The sequence below is a fragment of the Maylandia zebra genome, linkage group LG16 (assembly GCF_041146795.1).
Source record: "Maylandia zebra isolate NMK-2024a linkage group LG16, Mzebra_GT3a, whole genome shotgun sequence".
In the NCBI taxonomy this organism is placed as follows: Eukaryota; Metazoa; Chordata; class Actinopteri; order Cichliformes; family Cichlidae; genus Maylandia; species Maylandia zebra.
Genome location: NC_135182.1, coordinates 8408863 through 8433650, shown reverse-complemented (window position 1 = coordinate 8433650; position 24788 = coordinate 8408863). Strand labels below are relative to the sequence as shown.

At 40.5% G+C, this 24788-nt stretch overlaps 1 protein-coding gene across 1 annotated transcript in view; it reads left to right on the top strand.

Moving 5' to 3' along the window:
* The first annotated feature begins 401 nt into the window (after positions 1 to 401).
* htr2aa (5-hydroxytryptamine (serotonin) receptor 2A, genome duplicate a) overlaps positions 402 to 24788 on the top strand; it is a 101413-nt gene continuing 77026 nt past the window's right edge. The window contains exon 1 of the mRNA XM_004566298.3: positions 402 to 2529. Coding sequence (XP_004566355.3) covers positions 2088 to 2529 — 442 coding nt within the window. The 5' untranslated portion in view covers positions 402 to 2087. The remainder of the gene's footprint in view (positions 2530 to 24788) is intronic.

The window sequence follows — 24788 nt, the reverse complement described above, 5'->3', positions numbered from 1 at the left end:
TTTTACAAAATATTAGCACAAATGTATGTATACTTTTGACCCCTGTGTGGATTAGAAAAGATCCAAAATAAATTCAAACTTGTGCACCCAATTCTTGTTTTTTTAAGTCATTAAACATGTATGCAATACAATCATTCCACCAAAGAAATCACCCATGATGAGTATCTATCTATCTATCTATCTATCTATCTATCTATCTATCTATCTATCTATCTATATATATATATATATATATATATGAGAGAGAGGGCTTTGGCATATTGCTGAATATGGTAATGCTAGTAAAGTGAATTGAGAGAGATGCAGGTTTAACTTGAGTGAGAGAAACACAGAGAGAGTGTGAGAGAGCGACTGAAGGAGGGACAACAGGACTTCCAGATTCAGGAATAAGAAGAGGAAAGAGAAAGCGGCACAATAAATAGAAGAGAACGCTTGAGAAAGAGAGAGAGAGACCGAGAGAGGGAGCATACCAAAATGGTATGCGGGGGAGAGACCCTGGGTAAAAAGGGAGAGAAAGGGAGAGAGCGAGAGCAGGAGATCCAAGTGAGAGAGCTGCAGAGAGAGAGGGAGGGAGAGACAGGCTGCATGTGAGAAGCAGCGTGAGCGAGTAGAAGCAGAATAGCATTCAGCTCCTGTTCACCACAGAAGACGACTCAACAACTTAATGGCACTCTCCTGGAAAGCTGAAAACACACGGAGCCTCTTCAGTCTGCTGATGGGAGAGAGAGAAGAAGTTTGCTTTCCTCCTCCTCCTTCTCTTCCTTCTGCTTCTTTTTTAGTTTTTTTTCCTTTTTGGAAAGTGACAAGATATTGAAATGTGCAGAATGAATGATCAAGGTCTGTGAAGGAAGGAGATCTGTGTTTATTCATGAAGGATTTGAAGAGTGACTGACATTTTCCACTGAGGGCTTATGCAAGTACAAGGAGGAAAAATGTAAGGAATATTTAATTCTCTGTAGGTCTGACATTGTTCTTAGTTACAGTGAACAAGGAATACTTTCTTACTATGAGTCAAGAAATGCGAGTGAAGGAAGGAGACTGGAAAGTTAGTGACACATACTCACACATGTCAGATATCATCATGTTCATCATCCATGTCTGTCGGCTGCCGACGCACTCTCACAGGTGCAGGGATGAGTTGAGACGAGAGAGCGAGGACGCTTGAAGATTTCCACACACATTAGGAAACACGCACGTACAGCATAATGACATCTGTGCAGGAGTGTCAGCTAGGATAAACAAATTCTGAACATTCACACGTAAGTCAGGGTTTGTGTAAAACTGATAACACCAGTGTGTCATTATACTGTTTAAGAATGACCATTTCAAGGCTAGAGGATTTTTTTTATTTGTTTGTGTTCTCATACTCCTTAAAGATCATACATTAAAGACTGACTGAAAAGAAACAAAGTTACTGAATAACTGCTTCAACCAGGCCATGAAATTCTGATTTGTAACATTCCCGACTTCACATGGACCTGATATTTTTAACATGAACACAGCCTTGACTTCAAACTCCAAGGAGGAGAAACCTGCAACTGCCATCGCGCCAGCTTTGAGTGGATTCTATAATCAGAAGAGATTTTTTCTTTCCTAAATCACTGAAGACATGGGACCTAAAACAACTCTGTTCTGTTTGGGATATTTTGGGCAACGGAATACTTTTGTTTCTTTGTTTTCACAGAGCCAGATGACGGACTGTTGGCACAGTGAGGTTATTAACCAAGCGAGATATCATTTTTAAGCGTTTGGCATTGTCCTGTGAGATCAAACAGCTGCTCTTCTGGTTGCGCTGAATTCAGCAGAATGCTATTTTTGTTTCCCCGTTGTGGAGATGATTTTTTGATCCTCTGACAGTCAATCCGGGGACTTTTCTTCTTTTTTTTTATTTGACATGATGGAGCAAAGAAGTGGTAAACCATATTGAATTACAGGTTAATTGCTCGAGTGATGAACGGTGTTGTATTTATAATATTCAGAGCAACGGGAATGGAAAACAAGTGAGCGATGAACAGACTTTCCTCTTTTCTCCGCCACTCTGACCCACTTTCCAGGCAGCGGTCCTGAGCATTTATCAAGCTGACACCATGAACCTGCATGGTGGCAATGTGTCAGAGTTGATCTCTAACACTGTCACAGCCGTTAGCACTCTGGGGTCTAACCCCTGGCCTCCACGCGAGGAAGGTGGCCTCCAAAGCAGCAATGCCACAAACCTGGGCTGCCAGAGGAACAACGTGGTTCATAATGGCAATGACGCACAGCTGGGGAACTGGTCTCACCATAACGTGGTGGGAGTCTACGGGTCTCAGTGTCCTCCCTTGGAGCAGCTGATGCAGAAAAACTGGGCAGCCCTGCTGATTTTAGTGGTCATCGCTGTCACGGTCATGGGCAACATCCTGGTGATCTTGGCCGTCTCCCTGGAGAAGAAGCTGCAGAACGCCACAAACTATTTCTTGATGTCACTGGCAGTAGCTGACATGCTTCTCGGCATCTTGGTCATGCCGGTTTCCATGGTGACCATTCTCTATGGTAAGCATTGAGTGACACTCATATCGGGCTTCATTAAGTTGACATTTGGTGTGTTGCTGACTCGAGTCCAGCAGGCACAGTGCTTTGTTGTTGTTGATGTGGGCTTTTTTTCTCCTCAAAGAATGAATGGTTACATGACTAATGACTAAACAAACTCCACCTGCCTGCATGTGTAAAGCTTTGTTCAACTGCAAATCATTTCTGAGACATTGGTGAGAGCAGGAAGTGAAGAAATCACATTAAATCTGACGTTTTTCTTTGCATTTTGAAAAACGTATATTTGGTTTTTAGAGAACTGCTCTTGAAAATATGTCTTATGAGGCAATCTCAGTCTGTGCATGTTAGAATTCATGCATGGCTGTGGCTTGAGGACAGATGGAGAGCAGCAGTGATGGAGGTGTTTGGTGCTGTTGTTGTGAGTGAAGTGTTTACTCCAAGTGCTACTTCAGCACGACAAGAAAGGGGCACACAGAGGTGGTGCAGAGACCAAGTTACTGCAGTCCTTCAAATCACTGTTTCACAAAAATACGGTAGCATGCAAAAGTTTGGACGTCTTCAGATTTCTGTTACTGTGATGAACATAGCATGAAGTGATCTTTAAAAGGCATAAAGTTATAGATTAAAAACTTTCTTTTTTTTTAGAAAAAAAAAGGGAGAGTGACAGTAAATACGAAGAATGTGATTCAGAAGTTTGGGGGACTCTTTAATAGAAATGACCAACTATTACCAAGTTGTGTCAGATTTACTTGTTGTGCTTGGTCACACAGTAGTCATCAGGAAAGTATTGCAGTTTTCAAATCTAACAGATCCCCATTTTCCAAGAGAATGCTATAAGAACAAAACAAAGATGTAGCTGGTCTGAGCTTGGAAAGAAAATCCTGTGTCTGGACTTCTTTAAGTTGCTTGAAGATGCATTTTGGAAACAAGTATTGTAGACTAATATAGTTAAAAGAGAACTTACTGAAAGCCATGAGAAAAATGTGGGGGAAAAACAATGCAGAATTGTTAAATATAGGGCTGATCAGTCACACTTATATATCTGTTCCAACCAGTAACACTATGAGTGAGCAAGAATGAATTTCATTAAATATCAGTGAACAGTAAAATAAATAATAAATAAAACTAAAGATTAAATTAAAATATTTTCTATAATCCATAGGTGGAAGCTGAAGGTTTTACTATGGCCCTCATAGTCACCCTGATCAAAATTTTAGAAATCTGGGGCTTTATTTCAAGACAGCTGCACATGCAAAGCCACCAAGAAATTTAAAAGAACTACAAATCTTTTGCAGGAAGGAAGAAAAGGCAAAAATCCTCCCAAACAAGAACTGAACAAATCTTAGCTGCTACAAAGCTGCAATGATTACTGAAGAGTGAGCTTCTAAGTTCCCAAAGCTTTTCTTCAGACTCCTTTACTTATTTGTTACTTTAAAACTGTTCTGGAAACAGAAAGTTGTTTTCTTTAAATCAGGTATAACATGTTAATCACTGACAGGTGCAGTAGATAACACTTATTATCTCTTCACCATGGCACCTGTTAGTGGCTGAGATAAGTGAACATCGATGGTGAGGGGTGATGTGTTAGAAGCAGGAGAAATAGGCCACATTGTGACAGTTAGATGACTGGGTCAGAGCATCTTCGTTTTCCTTTATATCATATGGAAGGCTGGGTGCATGCACATCACTTATTTGGAGGACACCTGGCACCATTATGTACTATGGGACGAAAGAAAGCAGGTGGAGGCAGTGTGAGGCTTTGGGCAATGCTCTACTGGGAAACCTTGGGTACTTCCATCCGTGTGGATGTTATTTGACATCCACCACCATCCATTTGAGATCTCAAATCTAATTTAAGCATCTGTGGGGTGTGCTTGACAAATAATTCCGATCCTTGGAGGCCCCAACTCACGTTTTCAATGGAACAAGCAACATGGGGACCAACACAATATTAGGCAGGTGGTTATAATTTTGTGCCTGAACAATGTATATACTACCAGCAATCACATAAAGCCATAGTACTGTTAGGTCAGATTCAGTTCAATTTAATTCAGTTCAGCTTTATTAATATAGCACCAAATCACTGTGGCACAGCCAAATAAAGATGTCGAGATGTGAAATGACCACAGTGAAACTCACAGTGGCTGCATGCCTGTTGTGTACTCCCAGCTCCTATTGTCTCATAACCCAAAATGAGGTTATTCAGAATTCAGAGACTGCCATTTAGCACAGCCTCTGGGTGTCTCTAGAAGTGCCTTTAAAGAAAAATGGAGACCACATAAAGGATGAGGGAGGGATGATTATCACAAAAAAAGAAGTCCAATGGCCCAATCAAGCTTTCATATTTGGGGTAAGTAGAGATGGCCTCTCTCTCCATTGCATGTAAGCTCTGCTGTCATTTCTGGTGTTTCATGTGCTGCTGATTAATGCCGCAGGAAGCTGAGTTTCCTCTACCCTCCTTCATTTTCTTTGATTTGCCTCTCACTGTCCCACCATACCCAGATAACCTCTCCAAGACATACACACATACACCCACCTTCCACCGTCCTTCACTGTTGCCCATTTCCTGCTGATCCATTCTCATCTTCCTTGAGCTTCCCCGTGTCTCTGTAAATGTCACGAGCTGCTGCTCACATAAGAAGCTTTAAGCCCTAAGTAGCAAATTCATTTGCGTGAGAAGAAGTGCAGCAAATTAGTCAAAAGGAAGAGTGCTTCCAAAAGAACGACCTCCAGTGCCTATTACTCGCCTTCCCTGGTCTTTAATGAGAAGACAAAGGAACTCATTAGCCACACTGATGCAAAACAAACACACACAAAGCAATTATTTTCTCATGTTGTTACACCGTTGCAGTGATTGTGATTTGTTTACCGATTCACTGAGCAAACGCAGCTTTGTTTCAGGGTGAGAAGGCATAATGATGATATTACAAGTGATCTTATGAAATGTGATAGTGACCATGAGTGAGATTTTAAGAGGTTATTATTGATGTCAAAAAGAAGATTATAGGCGAAATCAAGTGGCGAGGTTATGGATGGTTATTAACGAGGTCACGGATGAGTTTGTGCTGCTGAACTTGTCAAGATTATATTTGTAATGGGGTCAGTAATGAAGCTAGGAGAGCCCACATTTTATGCATAATAATAAGTGAGATCACTGATAAAGCTGAACCAGTTGAGAGGCCCTTGGGCAAAAATTTATTGCGCAAGTGCCAAATTACCATTCCAGCCAAACCTCCTGTGCTGAGTCATAAACTTCTAACAGCTAAAACGGTGCAATTAATTAGAGAAAGTGTAGAAGTGAAAGAAGCCAGCTCAAGTTAAAAATGTGGGCTACTTAATTACTTTTGGCAAGTTAGACCTTTCATCAATTAGATGTGTTGCAGAAAACTCATCTAGCTAGCACCTGCTCCACCTGAATTTCACTCTACAATCTGAGAAGGTGCGGAGGTTTTCTATACATACACTGGGAAAGACATGAATTTCTCCTTGAATACTCTACATTTATTCTCCGAGATGTGCTAAAACTTGAGTAAGTGGAATACAAATGGAGATGGCGAACATTCACCGATAAAGTTGCAGCAAGTTACAGCTTACTACCTTTTGGCAGGTATTCAGGATCTTCCATGCAAACTATAGATTACTGTGACAACCAGACACAAAGGGAAGGAAGTTTTTGATACAGCACTGTATACCTCGTTACAACCAATTTCTTGCTTGCAACTGCCAGCAACCATTCACAACCCCTAGCGTAGTGGTTGAGGACATTGTACTTTGCTCTAGTGGCTGGTAGTTACCAAGATATCACTGACCAGTGTCTAGGGCTGTGCAAATGTGGCTTTAGCAATCACTTCATATTAACTTCCACCAACGATTTGTAGCCAACTGGGGAATAAAGTTACCAGGGTTCACCAATTGGTCCCTAGGCCTGTGTGACAGTGGCCTAAGATGGTAAGCATGGTAAATAGTATACTGGCCAAGTCAGCTACTATGAGACAGAAAATGACAACAATTAGACACTTAAATACTTCAGAACGATGCATAATAGCAATAAAAAGTCAACATGACTACAGAGAGATACGTCAAAAGACACATAAACAAAAGTGATTACAGAGGTAAAAAACCACTACAAAGAGATGTAACATGACAAGTACAAAGACACAAAACAGCAACATTTAAATTGACTACAGCAGGGATAATGCAACCATAGAAGCATATGAGACAGAGCGAGCTGGACCGTAACTACAAAGAGACTAAAGCTCTCTTTAAACCACTCTCCATTGTTTTATTTTCGTTTTTTTTAATCCTGCTGTCCTGCTGCATAGAGGAGTTGGGCCTTTTTCTTGTCTGTGCTCAGGGACTCAGTCCATGGCAGCCTAGGCATGCTCACACTGTGACTGTATATGTGTTGACACTCATAGCATGGTGTCTCACAGAGATGCCAGCATAGCTGTTATTTGCCTTGATTTTGGGAGAATCGGATGTACCCAACATGAAAATGCTTTGTCTTTAAAAAAGGCCTCCGGAAGCTTTGTGGAGCAAAAATACGTTTCTTCACTTTTTACACTGTTTTGAAATTGCATTCCTTGAATGAGCCTTGCTGAAGCAGTCAGGTTTCTCTTCAAATATACGGTTATATTACTCAGACAGGAAGCATGGCCATATATCTTATTAGGGAGTATGTTAAACATGCCACGTGCATATCAGCTTACCAGCCAAATGCTAATACTTTGTGGCTTTGGCTGGTGTGCCTGTCTTGTCTGGTCATGTTGGCAAGTGGCCAGGTGATGATTTAGAGATCCAGTTTTGCTCTACAAATCTATTTGGCTAAAACAAACACCCCAAGTGTCTTGGGAAATTGAGGATTAACATAACATTGTGGCTGTGTGAAAACTGTGGACACAGAGCTTGTTTCTCATCCATTTTACATAAAACCACAGGGGGCAAATACAGTTCTTACTGTGCAGTGCTGGTTTGCTTCTCCCCTCTTCCATGCCTTGTTTTTGTCACACGGTCCCTGGAGATGAGCTGTCAAAATATACTTGACAGACTGAAGTGCTCTCACACCTTATAAAACCCTCCTGACACTCCTCTTTAATGCTTTAAAGAGCTTGAATAACTTGGGTTTCACTTGACTAGAATTTGCACCCATGATAGTTGAAGATGTACAGTCATACATCACCTAAAACAGAAAAATAACTGTTGTTTCCTTTTAACAGATGTCTCCACCAAGTTTTAGAGATTTCTTTGAAGACATTCAGGGACTATGTTTACTCTCCCTTCAGAGATTGACTGTGTTTTGTAATATAACTTTATTTCAAAGTGAAGGTGAAAGTGTGGTTTGTTAGACTACATTGGAACTCTTTTGCTGTTCTTCACTACAAAAAGAAGCATTGGAAAACTTGCCATTGGAAAATGTCAATATTTCAAAGTGACCAAGTGTTAAAAGTTTAGGAAGCACAGAACTGGCAGCATCCTCGAGAGAGAAACTTGACTAATTGGCAAGCCTGAACACTAGACAAGGAACTTATATAAATAGAAGTAGTTGTCATGTTATTCTTTGGCCATTGTGTTCGAAGGCCAGTGTGCTCAGTTAGCAGCAGTAAAGTGCAATTCCTCCGAGACCTAATGTGGGTTCGTTAGAAGTCACATTACTTTCTCATTTTGACATCACTTGGAGTTGCAAAAAGAGCATAACTAGAGTTGTTTGACCACGTATACTTTAAGTAGGGACATGATTGCAGTCTGTCGTTATGTCCAGACTGAGATCTCTTGACAGCTACTGGATAGATTATAAAGATCTAAATACTAATCAGCGTCAGTTTCTAGCTGTTATTCTACAAACTGCATTAATTTCTCCAGCATGCTGCCATATACTTGAATCTTCAGAGCTTATATCCATATTTCATTATGTTTTGAGACTGTGTGTGCCAGGAATTTGAAAACATGATACGGAAAAAATGAGCAGTTACTAAGAAACACATGACGAATGAATACGAAACAACCTGATAATTAATGAATTCATATTAAGTGGTTCCTGAGCAACACAAAATTGCAGGGAACTACAGATAATGATGAGTTACCATGGCCCAAATTTTGAAATACTTTAACAATGCATCATGAGGTAGCCTTACTTCTGTAAAACAAAGACAAAAAAGTCAGTTTTGTGTGGCACAAACCACAATCCCTCATTCATTAACTAACAGTTAAATTACTTGTTGTGACTTCCCCAGAAAGAACTCAGTGGCTGTTTGCCATATTCAAATAATGAAAGACTACTTAGTAACTACCCTGTAGAGAAGGGAAACAAGGCTTTCCTGAAGAAACTAGGCTTTATGGGAAAGTTCTCACAGGACTCACGAATTCATTCATTAAACAGCATTCAATGGCCGCTGTCATTACACAAATACCTAAATGTTGGTTTTCCATTGACATTCAATAAGGGTGTCTTCATGCATTTCCATAATCATTATTAAGTGCCACCAACATCATCTGCTGTGACATTCGTAAATAAAGGAAAAAGGACAGACGGCATCAGGAAGAAGATAGGGAAAAAGTTTCTAATACAGAAGGTGAATGGTTAGTAGGGAAATTAAATAATTACTTTTGGCTGAGTAAAACCAAAGCTTTGTCATTATCTGTAACATTGCCTCACATGTAAAGCATTATTATGAAACATGTATTTGGACTGCAGTAAATGGATTACATACTGTGGTCCTGCTGTTGTGGTCAAAACACAAGTTATACAACATCATTCAGAGGATTAGGATAGAGATATAACTGTGCAAGGCAGTTGCACATGGAGACAACATGAAGCATACCATCAGTCTGATATCATTAAGATTTGATTCGTGAACAGTTTATTGAAAGTAAAGATTATGGTTTACATCTGAAGTCATGTGTTTTTGGTGGTATGGCTCTGTTCTGGCACCTGAGCAAGCAGCAAGACCACAGATATGACATTCACTAAGTCAAATACAGCATGAACAGAGGAGCTGTGGTGAAGGTAGGTTCCAAAGTGGTTTGCAGATGTGCAGAAGAGTAGGCACCACAAATAGTGCATTCATTGAGTATCAGCTGATTCAGGTTGGCATTGAGATCAGCTGATCTCCTGGGATTGTGGCTGAGTGTCACTATATGGACTGCCAGAGGTAAGGATAGGCTTGATTTGTGAAATTATTAGTTGTATTGTATACTAAGCTAAAATCAAAATAATTATGAGCTTGCTAAGAGTTAAATTGGGCTGCAGCCCTGGATCAACCTCTCTTGCTGAACTTAAATCCATTCCTGATGGACTTTTAGAAAACTTAGTTTAACTTCTCCTGGTTCTAAATCCTGCAAAGGAGGAATTAGCCATACCATCTGGCATTCACTCTTGCCTTTGACCCAAATTCCAAAAAGAAGAGATTCAGTGTAATAAATAAAAACAGAATGCAATGATTTGCAAATCCCATTGATGCTAGTTTTATTTACTATAGAACAAAGAAAATTTATAAACAATAAAGAAAGAGGTAACATCTGGGGATTGAGGAGAGCAGCTGCCAAACTTCTGGGAGAGAAATATTGTCCTGTTCTTATCCGACAGGATTCTAGCTGCTCAGCAGTCCTGGGTCTTATTTATCTGTGAATACAATCTGCAGTTTGCTGCTGTCTTGCTGAAATGGGCAAGGCTTTTTCCTGAGGTAGGATCTATATGGGAGCACTTGTTGCTCTAAAACCTGAATAAACCTTTTATCAGATGTATAAGCTGCCAGTTCTATAGGCACTGATGATGCACTGCCATGCCATCAGAGATGCAGGCTGATAATAAGTTGGATATCCCTTCTCTTCTTTAGTCTGGAAGATGCACTCAGTGAAGTTTTCCACGTTCAATCGTCCGTCCACAGAACAGTTTTCCATTTTGCTTCAGTCCATTTTAAATGAGCTTTGGCCCAGACAGGAAAGCAGCATTTCTGGATTATGTTCCGGTATGGCTTCTTCTTCAGAACTGTAACCTGCATTTGTGGACAGCACAGTGAACTGAGCCCACGCAGGGATTTCAATGACAGAATCATACCTGTTTTTAATCAACTGCCTTCTGAGTGCCTAAAGATCACAGGCATCCAATACTGTTTCTTGGCTTTGTCAGTATTAGATGATATTATGTATATGATATTCGAAGTTTTAGGATTTTATGTTGAGCAACATTATTCTGAAACGCTACCTCTCTAAGATGCTCTTTTTTTTTATATCCAATCATGTTACTCACATGTCGCCAGTGAATGTATTATTTGCAAAATGTTACATTTTAACAATTCTTATTTTCCAGCCTTTTGTTACTGCATGTTGGTAATATTTTTTTATGAAATAGTGAAATGTCTCATTTTAGACATCCGATATGCTTTCTAGGTTCTATTGTGAATAAAATCTGGGTTTATGAGATTTTCAAATGATTGCTTTCTCTGTATTCTCTGTCTTCATTTTTATATCACATTTCCCATATACTGTTTCCTACCTCATAATAAATCAGAATTTATGGAACAAACTGATCACCCCAGGGCAAGTACATATCATTCGTCAATCAGCCTGTGCTGACTGATATCAAAAGATGTTGTCTGTAGAAGCATGTGTGTTTAAATGATTTAGGTGTGTTTCTGTTCAGTGTGGACTAACAAAGCTGTCCACACACTCAAACAACTTCTCAAATGGAAGCAGTGTCTCTTCTTAGCATAAAAGGCCAGCCTTCTTTCCAATTCAGTTGGTTGGTAATCAGTGCTTGTTGGTGCTAAAACACTAGTCAATGGTCATTTGGTAAATAGAGACAATAGTGAAAAACAGGCTCTGTGGGAACAGAATTTTCCAGCTTCAAGTCAATGAATGCTTGCCAGGTACTCCAGTTTGCCAACTTCTGCTCCTGCTCCTGTCTCAGTCCAACCTCTGCTGTCTGGATAATTTAATATCATATAGATTTTTAAAATTTTTTTTTTACATTTTAGCTTCAAATGCTCATTTTCTCCCTCTCATCCCTCCCTCCCACTGGGCTTTTGGGCTTGTTGATGTCTTTCCTCTTGCTTTGCAGACTTTAACGCCGCTATTCATTCATCACTTGCAGTGTTTGTTTCCTGTGTTTCTGATTTAAAAAGTTTACCTCTTAGAAGGTCTCTGGTAGAAAGAAAAACAAGCACTTCTGTATCAAAGCCACTGGATTTTGCCCGCTTGTCTTGGATGGGCAGCTGTGTAGAATGAGATTTACTTAAAAGATTAGGCTGTGTTTCTCCTGTGGATTCCCCTGTGATTCTCTGCCAAACCAAGCACTGACTCCAGATCTTGTGCATGTTACATAATTCAATGACGGAAAAACTATAAAGCTAAAAAAGGGAATTCTTTTTTTATTTACTGTCTAGTTTTGGTAATAGAAGTCTGATGTAATATCAAATGTCACTAATATTTTTATTTATTTATTTTTTTGTTAATATGTATTAACCATTCCCACTCATGCTAACTATTAGGGGTGTTATTATATACTGATTCTGATACAGCTAAATATGCTGATTATGAAGGACAGGGAGGTAACAATACAAAAATAAAACCACGCTTAAGAATTGCAAGTAAACATATAAATAAATAAATAAATAAATAAAAGGTTAGCTACAAAGCATGTGCAATGCAAGTGAGAATGGAGCGTGAAATTCTCCAGGTAGATTTGCTTTCATGGTAATGTGGGAAAGCTAGCAGAATGTTGAACAGGAAGCAGAGGCAAAGGCAAATCTTTGATCTTCTTTCCAATGCTCCCCTGTGTTCATGAACTTTGAGGAGCAAACTAAAGGAATGAGAGTGTGAATACAAGAAATGAGTTTCTTCTTTAGGATGTCTCGATTCACCCTTCAAGACAAGGTGAAAAGCTCATACATTAAGTTTAGAGTCAAGCTCATGCTTCTTTAGATTGGAAGGATGCGGTTGGAGACCCAGGAGTAGATCCCGAGTGGGATAAAGAGATAATATAATTCATCCAGCCTGGCATTTCCCAGGATCCCCAAGGAGGAGCTGCAAGATCTGAAACCTGGACTAGCTTTCTTTTCTGATAGCGACCCAATCTTTAGGTCTTAATTAAGTCCTGCTTTGAAGCCTCGAGCTGAGCATTGACAGAGAAATCATGGGGTACTTCACATTGAAACAGTACCAATGGTACTGTTGTGGTTCTTTTCTTTCTTTCTGACTCAAATGAATTCCAAAATGTAAAATAAGACTTGAAACGTGTGACTCAAATAATAAACTCATGAGCAAAGTGTTGTCTGCAATCCCAGTGAAATGAAGCTGGTGTCCATTTTCACAATGACTCTTATGGTCTAATGGCGCCCCCTGTGTGCCATTAGAAAGAATGCAGGTTTAAAGTACTTCAGATTCGTAGAAATCCGTAGGAATACAGCTAGAAAACAGCTAGCTTAAAAACAGGCCTAAGTAAAGAATGAGCCTTTGATGCATAATATTTTTGAAAAAAATGACATAGAACATAGAATTTTCCTTTTTTTCTCTGCTACTGTGGTTAATAACAGAAGATTAGATGTTTGGACAAGCACATTAATGAACATAATGCAGGTTTTTTTTCTTGGCTATAAACCAGTTTACAGACTTTTTAGTCCATGCAGATTTGAACCATTTGACTGGGCATTCACTCTTCTGCAATAAATTGTAGCTCCCCACATTATCCTTTGTTCCTGTGTTTAAAGAACACAAACCTTATAAAAATTCATAGTTTTCCCAGAACCTTGAACTTAACCCTGTCCAGCTCCTCTGGGATGTACTAAAACACAGACTGTGAGCCAGACCCAATTGGATGTTACATTTATTAGCTACCGGAAAGGGTGAAACTAGAATAGTGCATGTCTTTACAGCAGCATAGTGATAATATTGTGATTTGTAATGATTCCCATTCAGGGAACACTTATGGCTATTGTCTTTCTTGCCTATGTTTTCGGTCTTGACTGTGTGATATTATTTCAGCAGCCTCCATATTTTTGTTCGGTTCATTGTTTTATACTTCAGCAGAGTGAGTTCATGATTCATGCAGTAAACAGCCTTATCAAGCAACAGATGAGAATACAGCTGAAGTCATTACAGGCCGGGCTGTTTGTTCTTTCACCTCATCAGGTTTTGTACCATCTACTGAAATAACACTGCAAGAGCAGCTGGGTTCTACACCATCCCGGCCCCCACACATTCAGAATCAAATGGTCCCCAAGTGTAAAAATTGAGCACTGTTATATTCTAAAAATTCTAAATCATAATAGAGGCCTCTAAAGGATGCATTGTTTATTACGTTTATGTAATGTTCAAGTGACATAAAGAACAACATTGTAACTATGACACTTAAAATAAAATAAAAATCACATTGGTCCAGATTAATCTCTAAGGGAAGTGTTGTGTTGCCCTCATAATCCATCATTTTATGCCAACCAAAGATTACTTGATTAATTGCTTAGTTAATTCACCATCTTTGTTTTACTCACTTTTTAGGCACAAATGCCCTAAAAATATGCTTATCCCAGCCTCTCATTATAAATATTTTCTTTCGGTGCAACCAGCTCACACAACCCTGAAGAGATTTGTGTCTCCTCATGGGCTCAAACCTGGCACATGTGTAAATCACTACACTACACTGAAAGTCCAAATACAAATAAAGTTAACAGCTACAACCAACATGATCACATCAACACATTATCCATTATACATACAATTATAAAATACCCTTGCTATATAAAAAGAAATCTGCTATGCAGACGATACCCAGCTTTATTTATCCATGACGCTAGATGATGCAAATCAATTAGTTAAACTGCAAGAATGTTTTAAAGACATAAAGTCCTGGACTTCCTCTAATTTCCTGCTTCTAAATTCAGACAAAACTGAGGTTATTGCTCTCCGCCCTAAATATCTCATAAAGATGTTGTCTAGCGATAATCTAAACATGTACTGGACAAAAGAACAGAATGGAATACAGGTGTACAAGAACAATGAGCAAGCGATAGATAAAGTACAGTGGGGTAAAATAGTATTTAGTCAGCCACCGATTGTGCAAGTTCCCCCACCTAAAATGATGACAGAGGTCAGTAATTTGCACCAGAGGTACACTTCAACTGTGAGAGACAGAATGTGAAAAAAAAAATCCATGAATCCACATGGTAGGATTTGCAAAGAATTTATTCGTAAATCAGGTTGGAAAATAAGTATTTGGTCAATAACAAAAATACAACTCAATACTTTGTAACATAACCTTTGTTGGCAATAACAGAGGTCAAACGTTTACTATAGGTCTTTACCAGGTTTGCACACACAGTAGCTGGTATTTTGGCCCATTCCTCCATGCAGATCTTCTCGAGAGCAGTGATGTTTTGGGGCTGTCGCCGAGCAACACGGACTTTCAACTCCCGCCACAGATTTTCTATTGGGTTGAGGTCTGGAGACTGGCTAGGCCACTCCAGGACTTTCAAATGCTTCTTACGGAGCCACTCCTTTGTTGCCCGGGCGGTGTGTTTTGGATCATTGTCATGTTGGAAGACCCAGCCTCGTTTCATCTTCAAAGTTCTCACTGATGGAAGGAGGTTTTGGCTCAAAATCTCACGATACATGGCCCCATTCATTCTGTCCTTAACACGGATCAGTCGTCCTGTCCCCTTGGCAGAAAAACAGCCCCATAGCATGATGTTTCCACCCCCATGCTTCACAGTAGGTATGGTGTTCTTGGGATGCAACTCAGTATTCTTCTTCCTCCAAACACGACGAGTTGAGTTTATACCAAAAAGTTCTACTTTGGTTTCATCTGACCACATGACATTCTCCCAATCCTCTGCTGTATCATCCATGTGCTCTCTGGCAAACTTCAGACGGGCCTGGACATGCACTGGCTTCAGCAGCGGAACACGTCTGGCACTGCGGGATTTGATTCCCTGCCGTTGTAGTGTGTTACTGATGGTGACCTTTGTTACTTTGGTCCCAGCTCTCTGCAGGTCATTCACCAGGTCCCCCCGTGTGGTTCTGGGATCTTTGCTCACCGTTCTCATGATCATTTTGACCCCACGGGATGAGATCTTGCGTGGAGCCCCAGATCGTGGGAGATTATCAGTGGTCTTGTATGTCTTCCATTTCCTGATGATTGCTCCCACAGTTGATTTTTTCACACCAAGCTGCTTGCCTATTGTAGATTCACTCTTCCCAGTCTGGTGCAGGTCTACAATACTTTTCCTGGTGTCATTCGAAAGCTCTGTGGTCTTGGCCATGGCGGCGTTTGGAGTCTGACTGTTTGAGGCTGTGGACAGGTGTCTTTTATACAGATGATGAGTTCAAACAGGTGCCATTCATACAGGTAACGAGTGGGGGACAGAAAAGCTTCTTACAGAAGACGTTACAGGTCTGTGAGAGCCAGAGATTTTCCTTGTTTGAGGTGACCAAATACTTATTTTCCACCCTGATTTATGAATAAATTCTTTACAAATCCTACCATGTGAATTCATGGATTTTTTTTCCACATTCTGTCTCTCACAGTTGAAGTGTACCTCTGGTGCAAATTACTGACCTCTGTCATCATTTTAAGTGGGGGAGCTTGCACAATCGGTGGCTGACTAAATACTTTTTTGCCCCACTGTAACATGTAAGACAAGGTAGCAAAAAGAATGGTTTATTAGCGTGCAGGAACATGTCTCAGTTTTACTGTGTGGCTAACTATCCACTAATCATGAGAAAGAACACAATGAAAACATTTCATAAAGCAAATCAAGAACATGGATTAAAGATTACCAGTGGTTGTTATCCCAATACCCAGTTATGTGTGTGCACTTACCAGTCTGTAAAAAGGAGCAGTTCCAATGACAATCTGCTGCCAAGTCTGGAAAGAGTTGAGTCTTTAGTGAGGCAGGTAAGAGGAAATTATTCTAGCTGCACAATTAACAACTTAATGCTAATTTGCTATATGTTATTTCTGCTGCTTGCGCAGTTACTTGTTGGACCTTGTGCCTGCTGAAGCTGCATACACAAGATACAAAACATATATTTCTTAATAAATGCTAAATAACTGCTTTAACACACCACTTGTAGCCCTTGTATTCATATCGCTACACTTTAAGACCATGCACAAACATTAGCCAAAAATTTCAGAAGAGGCATTTGAAAAATAGTAGTAGACATACGCCAGTCTTTGTGAGAAGAGGTGGTAGGTCAAAAGCAGAGCAGGCAGGAATATATGGACAGATATCTCTGAAAAGCCGTAATAATTCAGCTGCAAATCATCACACAACTACAGTACTGATAACAACAAGTAAACACAGCATTTGTGAATTTCTCTTGTCAAGTAAACTTTTCTCTTTTGGTCAGATATCTGCAGACAAGCGGACTTAGATGTATGTACCCATATGGAAAAGAAATAGTAAAAACTTATATGTGATTTACTCATGAAAGTGGCCACTTTCTCATTACTTTCATACATTGTTTTAGTAAGTATCCAAAACATACAAGTTTCATTATATAATTTTTCAAGGGATCTTATATCTGTTTTCATTCTTATATGCTTTTCATACAAGTTTCACACAAGACAGATACAAACTTTATAAGATTTATATACCGTAATTGTCGGGCTATAAGCCGCTACTTTTTGCACAAGCTTTGAACCCTGCGGCTTTTAGTCAGGTGCGGCTTTTCTATGGATTGTCCATGATTTTTGTCATATCGTAAGACGATTTGTTTTGTTTGTTCCGCTGTTGTACGGCACTACGTTGCCTGGCGGAAGGGCATGTGATCAGACACACAGTATCGGGGTTCAAGAGTGGTATGTTGGTCACGTGTCCATCCGCCAGGCAACATAGTGCTGTACAAGTAGCGCGAAAAACAAACTTCAAATTAACGCTACGCGTTCAGTGGGAGGTGTGGATGACGAGCAGCAATAAACTTGCGAAAAGCAAGTTATGCTCAACTCCACCATTGGATTCTGACAGCGTGGAAAAGTGTGAAAACATCCATGATCACCAACGGATTTCGAAGGGCTGGACTGCTGCATTATGGAGAGGAGGACACCGCCACGGCCCTTCTGAGGGTGTTCGACACTGACAACGAGGATTTCTTTGGTTTTGTAAGTGACAACGAATGAAAGAAGCTGAGAGTGGATGACGTACAGTGGGGCAAAAAAGTATTTAGTCAGCCACCGATTGTGCAAGTTCCCCCACTTAAAATGATGACAGAGGTCAGTAATTTGCACCAGAGGTACACTTCAACTGTGAGAGACAGAATGTGAAAAAAAATCCATGAATTCACATGGTAGGATTTGTAAAGAATTTATTCATAAATCAGGGTGGAAAATAAGTATTTGATCACCTCAAACAAGGAAAATCTCTGGCTCTCACAGACCTGTAACGTCTTCTGTAAGAAGCTTTTCTGTCCCCCACTCGTTACCTGTATGAATGGCACCTGTTTGAACTCATCATCTGTATAAAAGACACCTGTCCACAGCCTCAAACAGTCAGACTCCAAACTCCGCCATGGCCAAGACCACAGAGCTTTCAAAGGACACCAGGAAAAGTATTGTAGACCTGCACCAGACTGGGAAGAGTGAATCTACAATAGGCAAGCAGCTTGGTGTGAAAAAAATCAACTGTGGGAGCAATCATCAGGAAATGGAAGACATACAAGACCACTGATAATCTCCCTCCATCTGGGGCTCCACGCAAGATCTCATCCCGTGGGGTCAAAATGATCATGAGAACGGTGAGCAAAGATCCCAGAACCACACGGGGGGACCTGGTGAATGACCTGCAGAGAGCTGGGACCAAAGTAACAAAGGTCACCATCAGTAACACACTACAACGGCAGGGAATCAAATCCCGCAGTGCCAGACGTGTTCCGCTGCTGAAGCCAGTGCATGTCCAGGCCCGTCTGAAGTTTGCCAGAGAGCACATGGATGATACAGCAGAGGATTGGGAGAATGTCATGTGGTCAGATGAAACCAAAGTAGAACTTTTTGGTATAAACTCAACTCGTCGTGTTTGGAGGAAGAAGAATACTGAGTTGCATCCCAAGAACACCATACCTACTGTGAAGCATGGGGGTGGAAACATCATGCTATGGGGCTGTTTTTCTGCCAAGGGGACAGGACGACTGATCCGTGTTAAGGACAGAATGAATGGGGCCATGTATCGTGAGATTTTGAGCCAAAACCTCCTTCCATCAGTGAGAACTTTGAAGATGAAACGAGGCTGGGTCTTCCAACATGACAATGATCCAAAACACACCGCCCGGGCAACAAAGGAGTGGCTCCGTAAGAAGCATTTGAAAGTCCTGGAGTGGCCTAGCCAGTCTCCAGACCTCAACCCCATAGAAAATCTGTGGCGGGAGTTGAAAGTCCGTGTTGCTCGGCGACAGCCCCAAAACATCACTGCTCTCGAGAAGATCTGCATGGAGGAATGGGCCAAAATACCAGCTACTGTGTGTGCAAACCTGGTAAAGACCTATAGTAAACGTTTGACCTCTGTTATTGCCAACAAAGGTTATGTTACACAGTATTGAGTTGTATTTTTGTTATTGACCAAATGCTTATTTTCCACCCTGATTTACGAATAAATTCTTTACAAATCCTACCATGTGGATTCATGGATTTTTTTTTCACATTCTGTCTCTCACAGTTGAAGTGTACCTCTGGTGCAAATTACTGACCTCTGTCATCATTTTAGGTGGGGGAACTTGCACAATCGGTGGCTGACTAAATACTTTTTTGCCCCACTGTAGCCATCCTGAGCCTGTTCGTATCCGACACTGGAGGAGAGGACTTTGGTGGTTTTAGTGCGCAGGAAGATGGTGGTGAATGACTGACTTTTCTTCTTGTTAAAGCCGTGTCACTGCACCTGAGCCTAAAAGGTAGTCCGAATCTATTTTCTGGTGTGCTGTAGGCTACTGTTATGTACTACATTTGTTACTCATTTATGAAGCACAGTACATGTTTCGTAATTGTAATTACCGCTACTTGTACATATACCTAAAAAGTTATGCAAATATGTACCCATAACTTGTTTTTCAAAATATTAATAAAAGTGATGTCTCCAAACAGCCATCTCTTTCCTGACAATTCCCTTTGTGCATATTCTCTTACATATGATAAGTCAACATTGAAACACCTGCGGCTTTTGGTCAGGTGCGGCTAATGTATGTACAAAACAGGATTTTCCCCTGATTTTAGCTTGTGCGGCTAATATTCAGGTGCGCTTTGTAGTCCGGGAAATACGGTATATCTTTTCCATATGGGTAACCTTCTTTTACAAATTGCAGTCTTGTAGGTGGCGGTGCAGAAGTGAACCTTCAACATAAAGCCTTCATATAGAAAACTAATTCAAATGCCTTTTTAAAGGAATTTCTCAAAAGATATGAATGTATAGCACTACAGCATCTTCCAGCATCCCTTTATGTCAACTTCTTAAGTGCCGAGACCAAATAAAAACCACCTAAGAACAAAAGGCGGAAAAGGTTAAGCAGATCAAACATGGCTTAGGAAATTCTGTTTTATGGTGCTCTGGGGTTCTTTCCTTTTAGAGATAAGGACTTCTGACAGGCTGTGGACACAGTTTGAGCTTTAATATCCTGAGCTCACATTTTACACTGCAAAGTAGGGCGGGTGTAACAAGTCTTATACAACAGCTAAAAAGTCTTCAGACGCTGGTTTTGTGGTAGCATTGATTGATGAGGCTACGCAAAAATACTCTTTAATTCCTCTCTTGATAGAAGTGGGGATAAGGAAGGGATGTAAGCAGAATGTGACTGAAAGTCAGCTGAGATACAACGTCCCATGTGGAAAATATCCTCTGTTGCGCTCATCCATTTGTGCTCAACTGCTCGAGATGGAGGAGATTTTTCTTTTTGTGTCTCTGAGCCGTAGAGCGAAGCACAAAGCAGCCTGAACAAAAACAGAGCAGCAGGCAAGCATTCAAATCACCCAACATCCTCCTTCTCCTGCTCGCTCGCATGACCAGATGGAACAAAGTGAAACAGATGCAAACAAAAGGGCAGACCCATTATAAGGTTCTGCTTCCCAGATGTGAAACCACAGGGCAAAAGGTAAAGATGTGAAAAACAAAAACAAAAATATGATCATGGGTGGAGGGTAGTGAATAGGTTAACAGATAAACAGAGATACTGTATAGCGAGATGAGAGGAGAGGGGGCATGAGATGAATGCAGCCTCTGAAGTCATTTAGGGCAAATACAATGGCTGATATCTTATATAACACACTTTATTTACATAGAAAACCCGGAGGCAAAATTCTGCCAAAAAAGATGAGATAACGCTTCATTGTCTGTTAACACGAGAATCTGCCGTGGATCATATGTTCCAACAGTCACCAGAATAATGATGGTAGAACATAAAAGAAGCTCTAAAAATACTGTATAAGAACATAAGCCGAGTGAGCAGAGCAGTCTGCAAGTGCCATAAACAAAGTCACGAAGAAAGAGAGACAGAGTATGTTTAGCAAAATTAGCTCAATTTCAAATTTTATTCTACATGAAAAATAATCTCTCCACCAAGCCAAATTTCTGAGATGCATTCAAATATATAGGCTAACAAACAAAAATGATTTTATTATTAATTAAAAATGTCAAAAAAGGTTTCAGGAAAAACAAACAAAAACACTCTAAACTTGTATAAAATGTTCAAATGCAAGAATAAAATGTCCATCCATCTCTAAAAATGTTGGGACAGAAGCAGCACAGGTTGGAAAAGTGAGTGATGCTAAAAAGAGAAAGCTAAAGTAACATTTAACTAGTTAATAAAACTAACTAGTTAAATGTAACATTTAACTAGTAAAAATTACTAGTTAGTAAAACTAGCTAGTTAAATGTTACGGTTTGCCGCAAACCGTCAGGCGTCTCAGGAGGGCAAAGCGGTGCTCTACCTGCACTGTGTACAGTGCTGTCAATGCTCTTGTCACATCTCGTCTGGATTACTGTAATTCTCTTCTCTATGGTCTACCTCATAAATCCCTCCATGAATTGCAATTGGTTAAAAATACAGCTGCTCATATTATTTCCAGAACTAGAGCCACTGAACATATAACACCTGTTCTTAAAAAGCTCCACTGGCTCCCAATTCACCTCCGTGTCAATTTCAAGATCCTGCTTCTCACTTTCAAAGCGCTTCATAACCTTGCTCCTCCATATCTATCCGATCTTCTCCATACATACTCACCCCTTCGTACACTCCACTCTTCCTCAGCTTCCCTTATGTCAGTTCCACCTGCTCGCCTGACTACCATGGGACTCAGAGCCTTTAGTTGTTCTGCCCCAAGACTTTGGAATGCACTTCCACTTGCTCTATGGACCACACACTGTCTCACCACTTTTAAATCACTACTCAAAACTCATCTATTTAGAATTGCATTTTTACCTTGCTCAGTTTTTATATTTGCTTTTATACTTTTATGACTGTTTATGTCTAAATTTTATCTACCATGTTTGCTATATATGCATTTTTCTTATGTTTTTTATGATATTGTTTACGTGTTACTGTAAGGTGACCTTGAGGGTCTGAAAGGCACCTATAAATAAAATGTATTATTACTATTATTATTAATGTGGTTTTCGTCCTGGTCGCGGAACATTGGACCAGCTCTTTATCCTCTCGAGGATACTTGAGGGTGCATGGGAGTTTGCCCAACCAGTCTACATGTGTTTTGTGGACTTGGAGAAGGCATTGGACCGTGTCCCTCATGGTGTCCTGTGGGAGGTGCTACAGGAGTATGGGGTGTCTGGCCCATCACTACGGGCCATTTGATCCCTATACAACCGTTGCAAGTGCTTGGTTCGCATTAATAAGTCGGACTTGTTCCTGGTGGGTGATGGGCTCCGCCAGGGCTGCCCTTTGTCACCGATTCTGTTCATAATTTTTATGGACAGGATTTCCAGGCGCAGCCAAGTGGCTTTCACTTCGGTGGCCTCAGAATCTCGTCTCTGCTTTTTGTGGATGATGTGGTTCTGTTGGCTTCATCAGGTGATGGCCTCCAGCTCGCACTGGAATGGTTCGCAGCCGAGTGTGAAGCAGCGGGAATGAGGACCAGCACCTCCAAATCTGAGGCCATGGTTCTCAGCCGGAAAAGGGTGGAGTGCCCACTCCGGGTCGGGGATGAGTTCCTGCCCCAAGTCGAGGAGTTCAAGTATCTCGGGGTCTTGTTCGCGAGTGATGGGAGAAGGGAGCCGGAGATCGACAGACGGATTGGTGCTGCACCAGTCCGTCGTGGTGAAGAGAGAGCTGAGTATAAAAGCGAAGCTCTCAATTTAATGGTCGATCTACATCCCTACCCTCACCCATGGCCACGAGCTGTGGATAGTGACGAAAGAACGAGATTGCGGATACAAGCAGCGGAAATGAGCTTCCTCCGAAGGGTGGCTGGCCTCTCCTTAAGAGATAGGGTGAGAAGTTCAGCCATCCAGGATGGGCTCTTCCACAGCGAAAGGAGCCAGCTGAGGTGGTTCGCGCATCTGACAAGGATGCCTCCTGGGTAAGGTGTTCCGGGCATGTCCCACCGGGAGGAGGCCCCGGGGCAGACCCAGGACACGCTGGAGAGATTATATCTCTCGGCTGGCCTGGGAACACCTTGGTGTTCCCCCGGATAAGCTAGAGGAGGTGGCTGGGGAAAGGGAGGTCTGGGCTTCTCTGCTTAGGCTGCTGCCCCCGCGACCTGGCCCCGGATAAAGAGGAAGAAGATGGATGGATGGATAGTTAGTTTTACTGATTTACAAAAAGCATCTTAGAAAGACAGAGGTTTTTCTGCAAAAAAACCCCAACACAAAAATGCAAAAGAAAAAAAAATTAGTGGAATAACGTTAGAATAATGTTACTCAATATAACATTTTGTGAAGACTTTGAATATCTCAGATTTAGTACATTGTCAAAATCTGGAGAAATCTTTGTGCGTGGGGATAAGACTGGGAATCACTGTTGAATACATTTGATTTTTAGGCTCTCAGGTGGCACTACATTAAAAATAGACATAATTCTGTCATTGAAATCAATGCATGGGCTCAGGAATACCAGAAATCACTATGAGCATAGTGCTATGCTAGCCACAAATGCAGGTTAAACCTCTATCAAATGAAGAAAACACCACATGTAAACATGATACAGAATAAGCTGTCATCTTTTAATTGCCACAGCTCATTTAAAGTGAACTGAGGCAAAGTGGAAAACTGTTCTGTGGTCAGATGAATTTAAATTTTAAAATGTTTTTAGGGAAAAAATGGACACCGCATTCTCTAAACGAAAAAGGCCATCAAGCTTGTTGTCAACGCTCAGTTCAAAACCTGCATCTCTTATTGTATGTGGGTACACCAGTGACTATGGAATTGGCAGCTTGCGCTTCTGAAAAGTCACCATCAGTGCTGAAAGGTACTGTATATACAGGTTTTAGAGCAACATGTGCTCAAATCTAGATGACACCTTTGTCAGGGAAGCCCTTGCATATTTCAGCAAGACAATGCTAAACTGCATACTGCATCTATTACAACAGTGTGGCTTCATAATAGAAGAGCCAGCCCTGATTGCAGTGCAGACTTTTTACCAACTGAAAACAATTGACATTATAAAATGAAATAAATGCCAAAGAAAAACCAGGACTACTGAGCAGTATTGTTAAAATGACAAATTTTCACATCCTAAACATTTCATACATTAGCTATGTTCTATTTAGAGATGGCACGATACCACTTTTTTATGTCCGATACCGATACCGATATCATAAATTTGGATATTTGCCGATATGAATCCGATATAGTGTTTTTTAATCAACAAAACAGTTTTTTTAAATATCTTGCTGCATTTTATATAAGTTCATACTCAAGTTTAAAACAACAACTACACTAAAGCTATTCTGTTATACCTGTATGCAAAAAAAAAAAAAAAATTCATAGTTCAGCAATACTGATCAATCTAATAAACTTAAACCTACACCATCCTCCCTATTCTGGTATTTTAAAGAGTACTTAGCGTAAATATTAAGCAACCTAACTAATAGGGTTCCAACTCCCAGCAACAATAAAAATAAATAAATAAAAAATAGGGAACCACCCCTCACGCTCCACCTCATGATGCTTAATCGACGTAATCAACCTTAATTTGATGCAGTGTGGAAAAAAATGCACAGAAATCAATTCTTTTTCAAGAAATATTAAATAGATTCAACATCTTTCTTCAACAGAACTGCAGACTGCACAGATGGTACCTTTACCAAAGGAAAAAGTACTATAGCTTACTAGGATATATATATT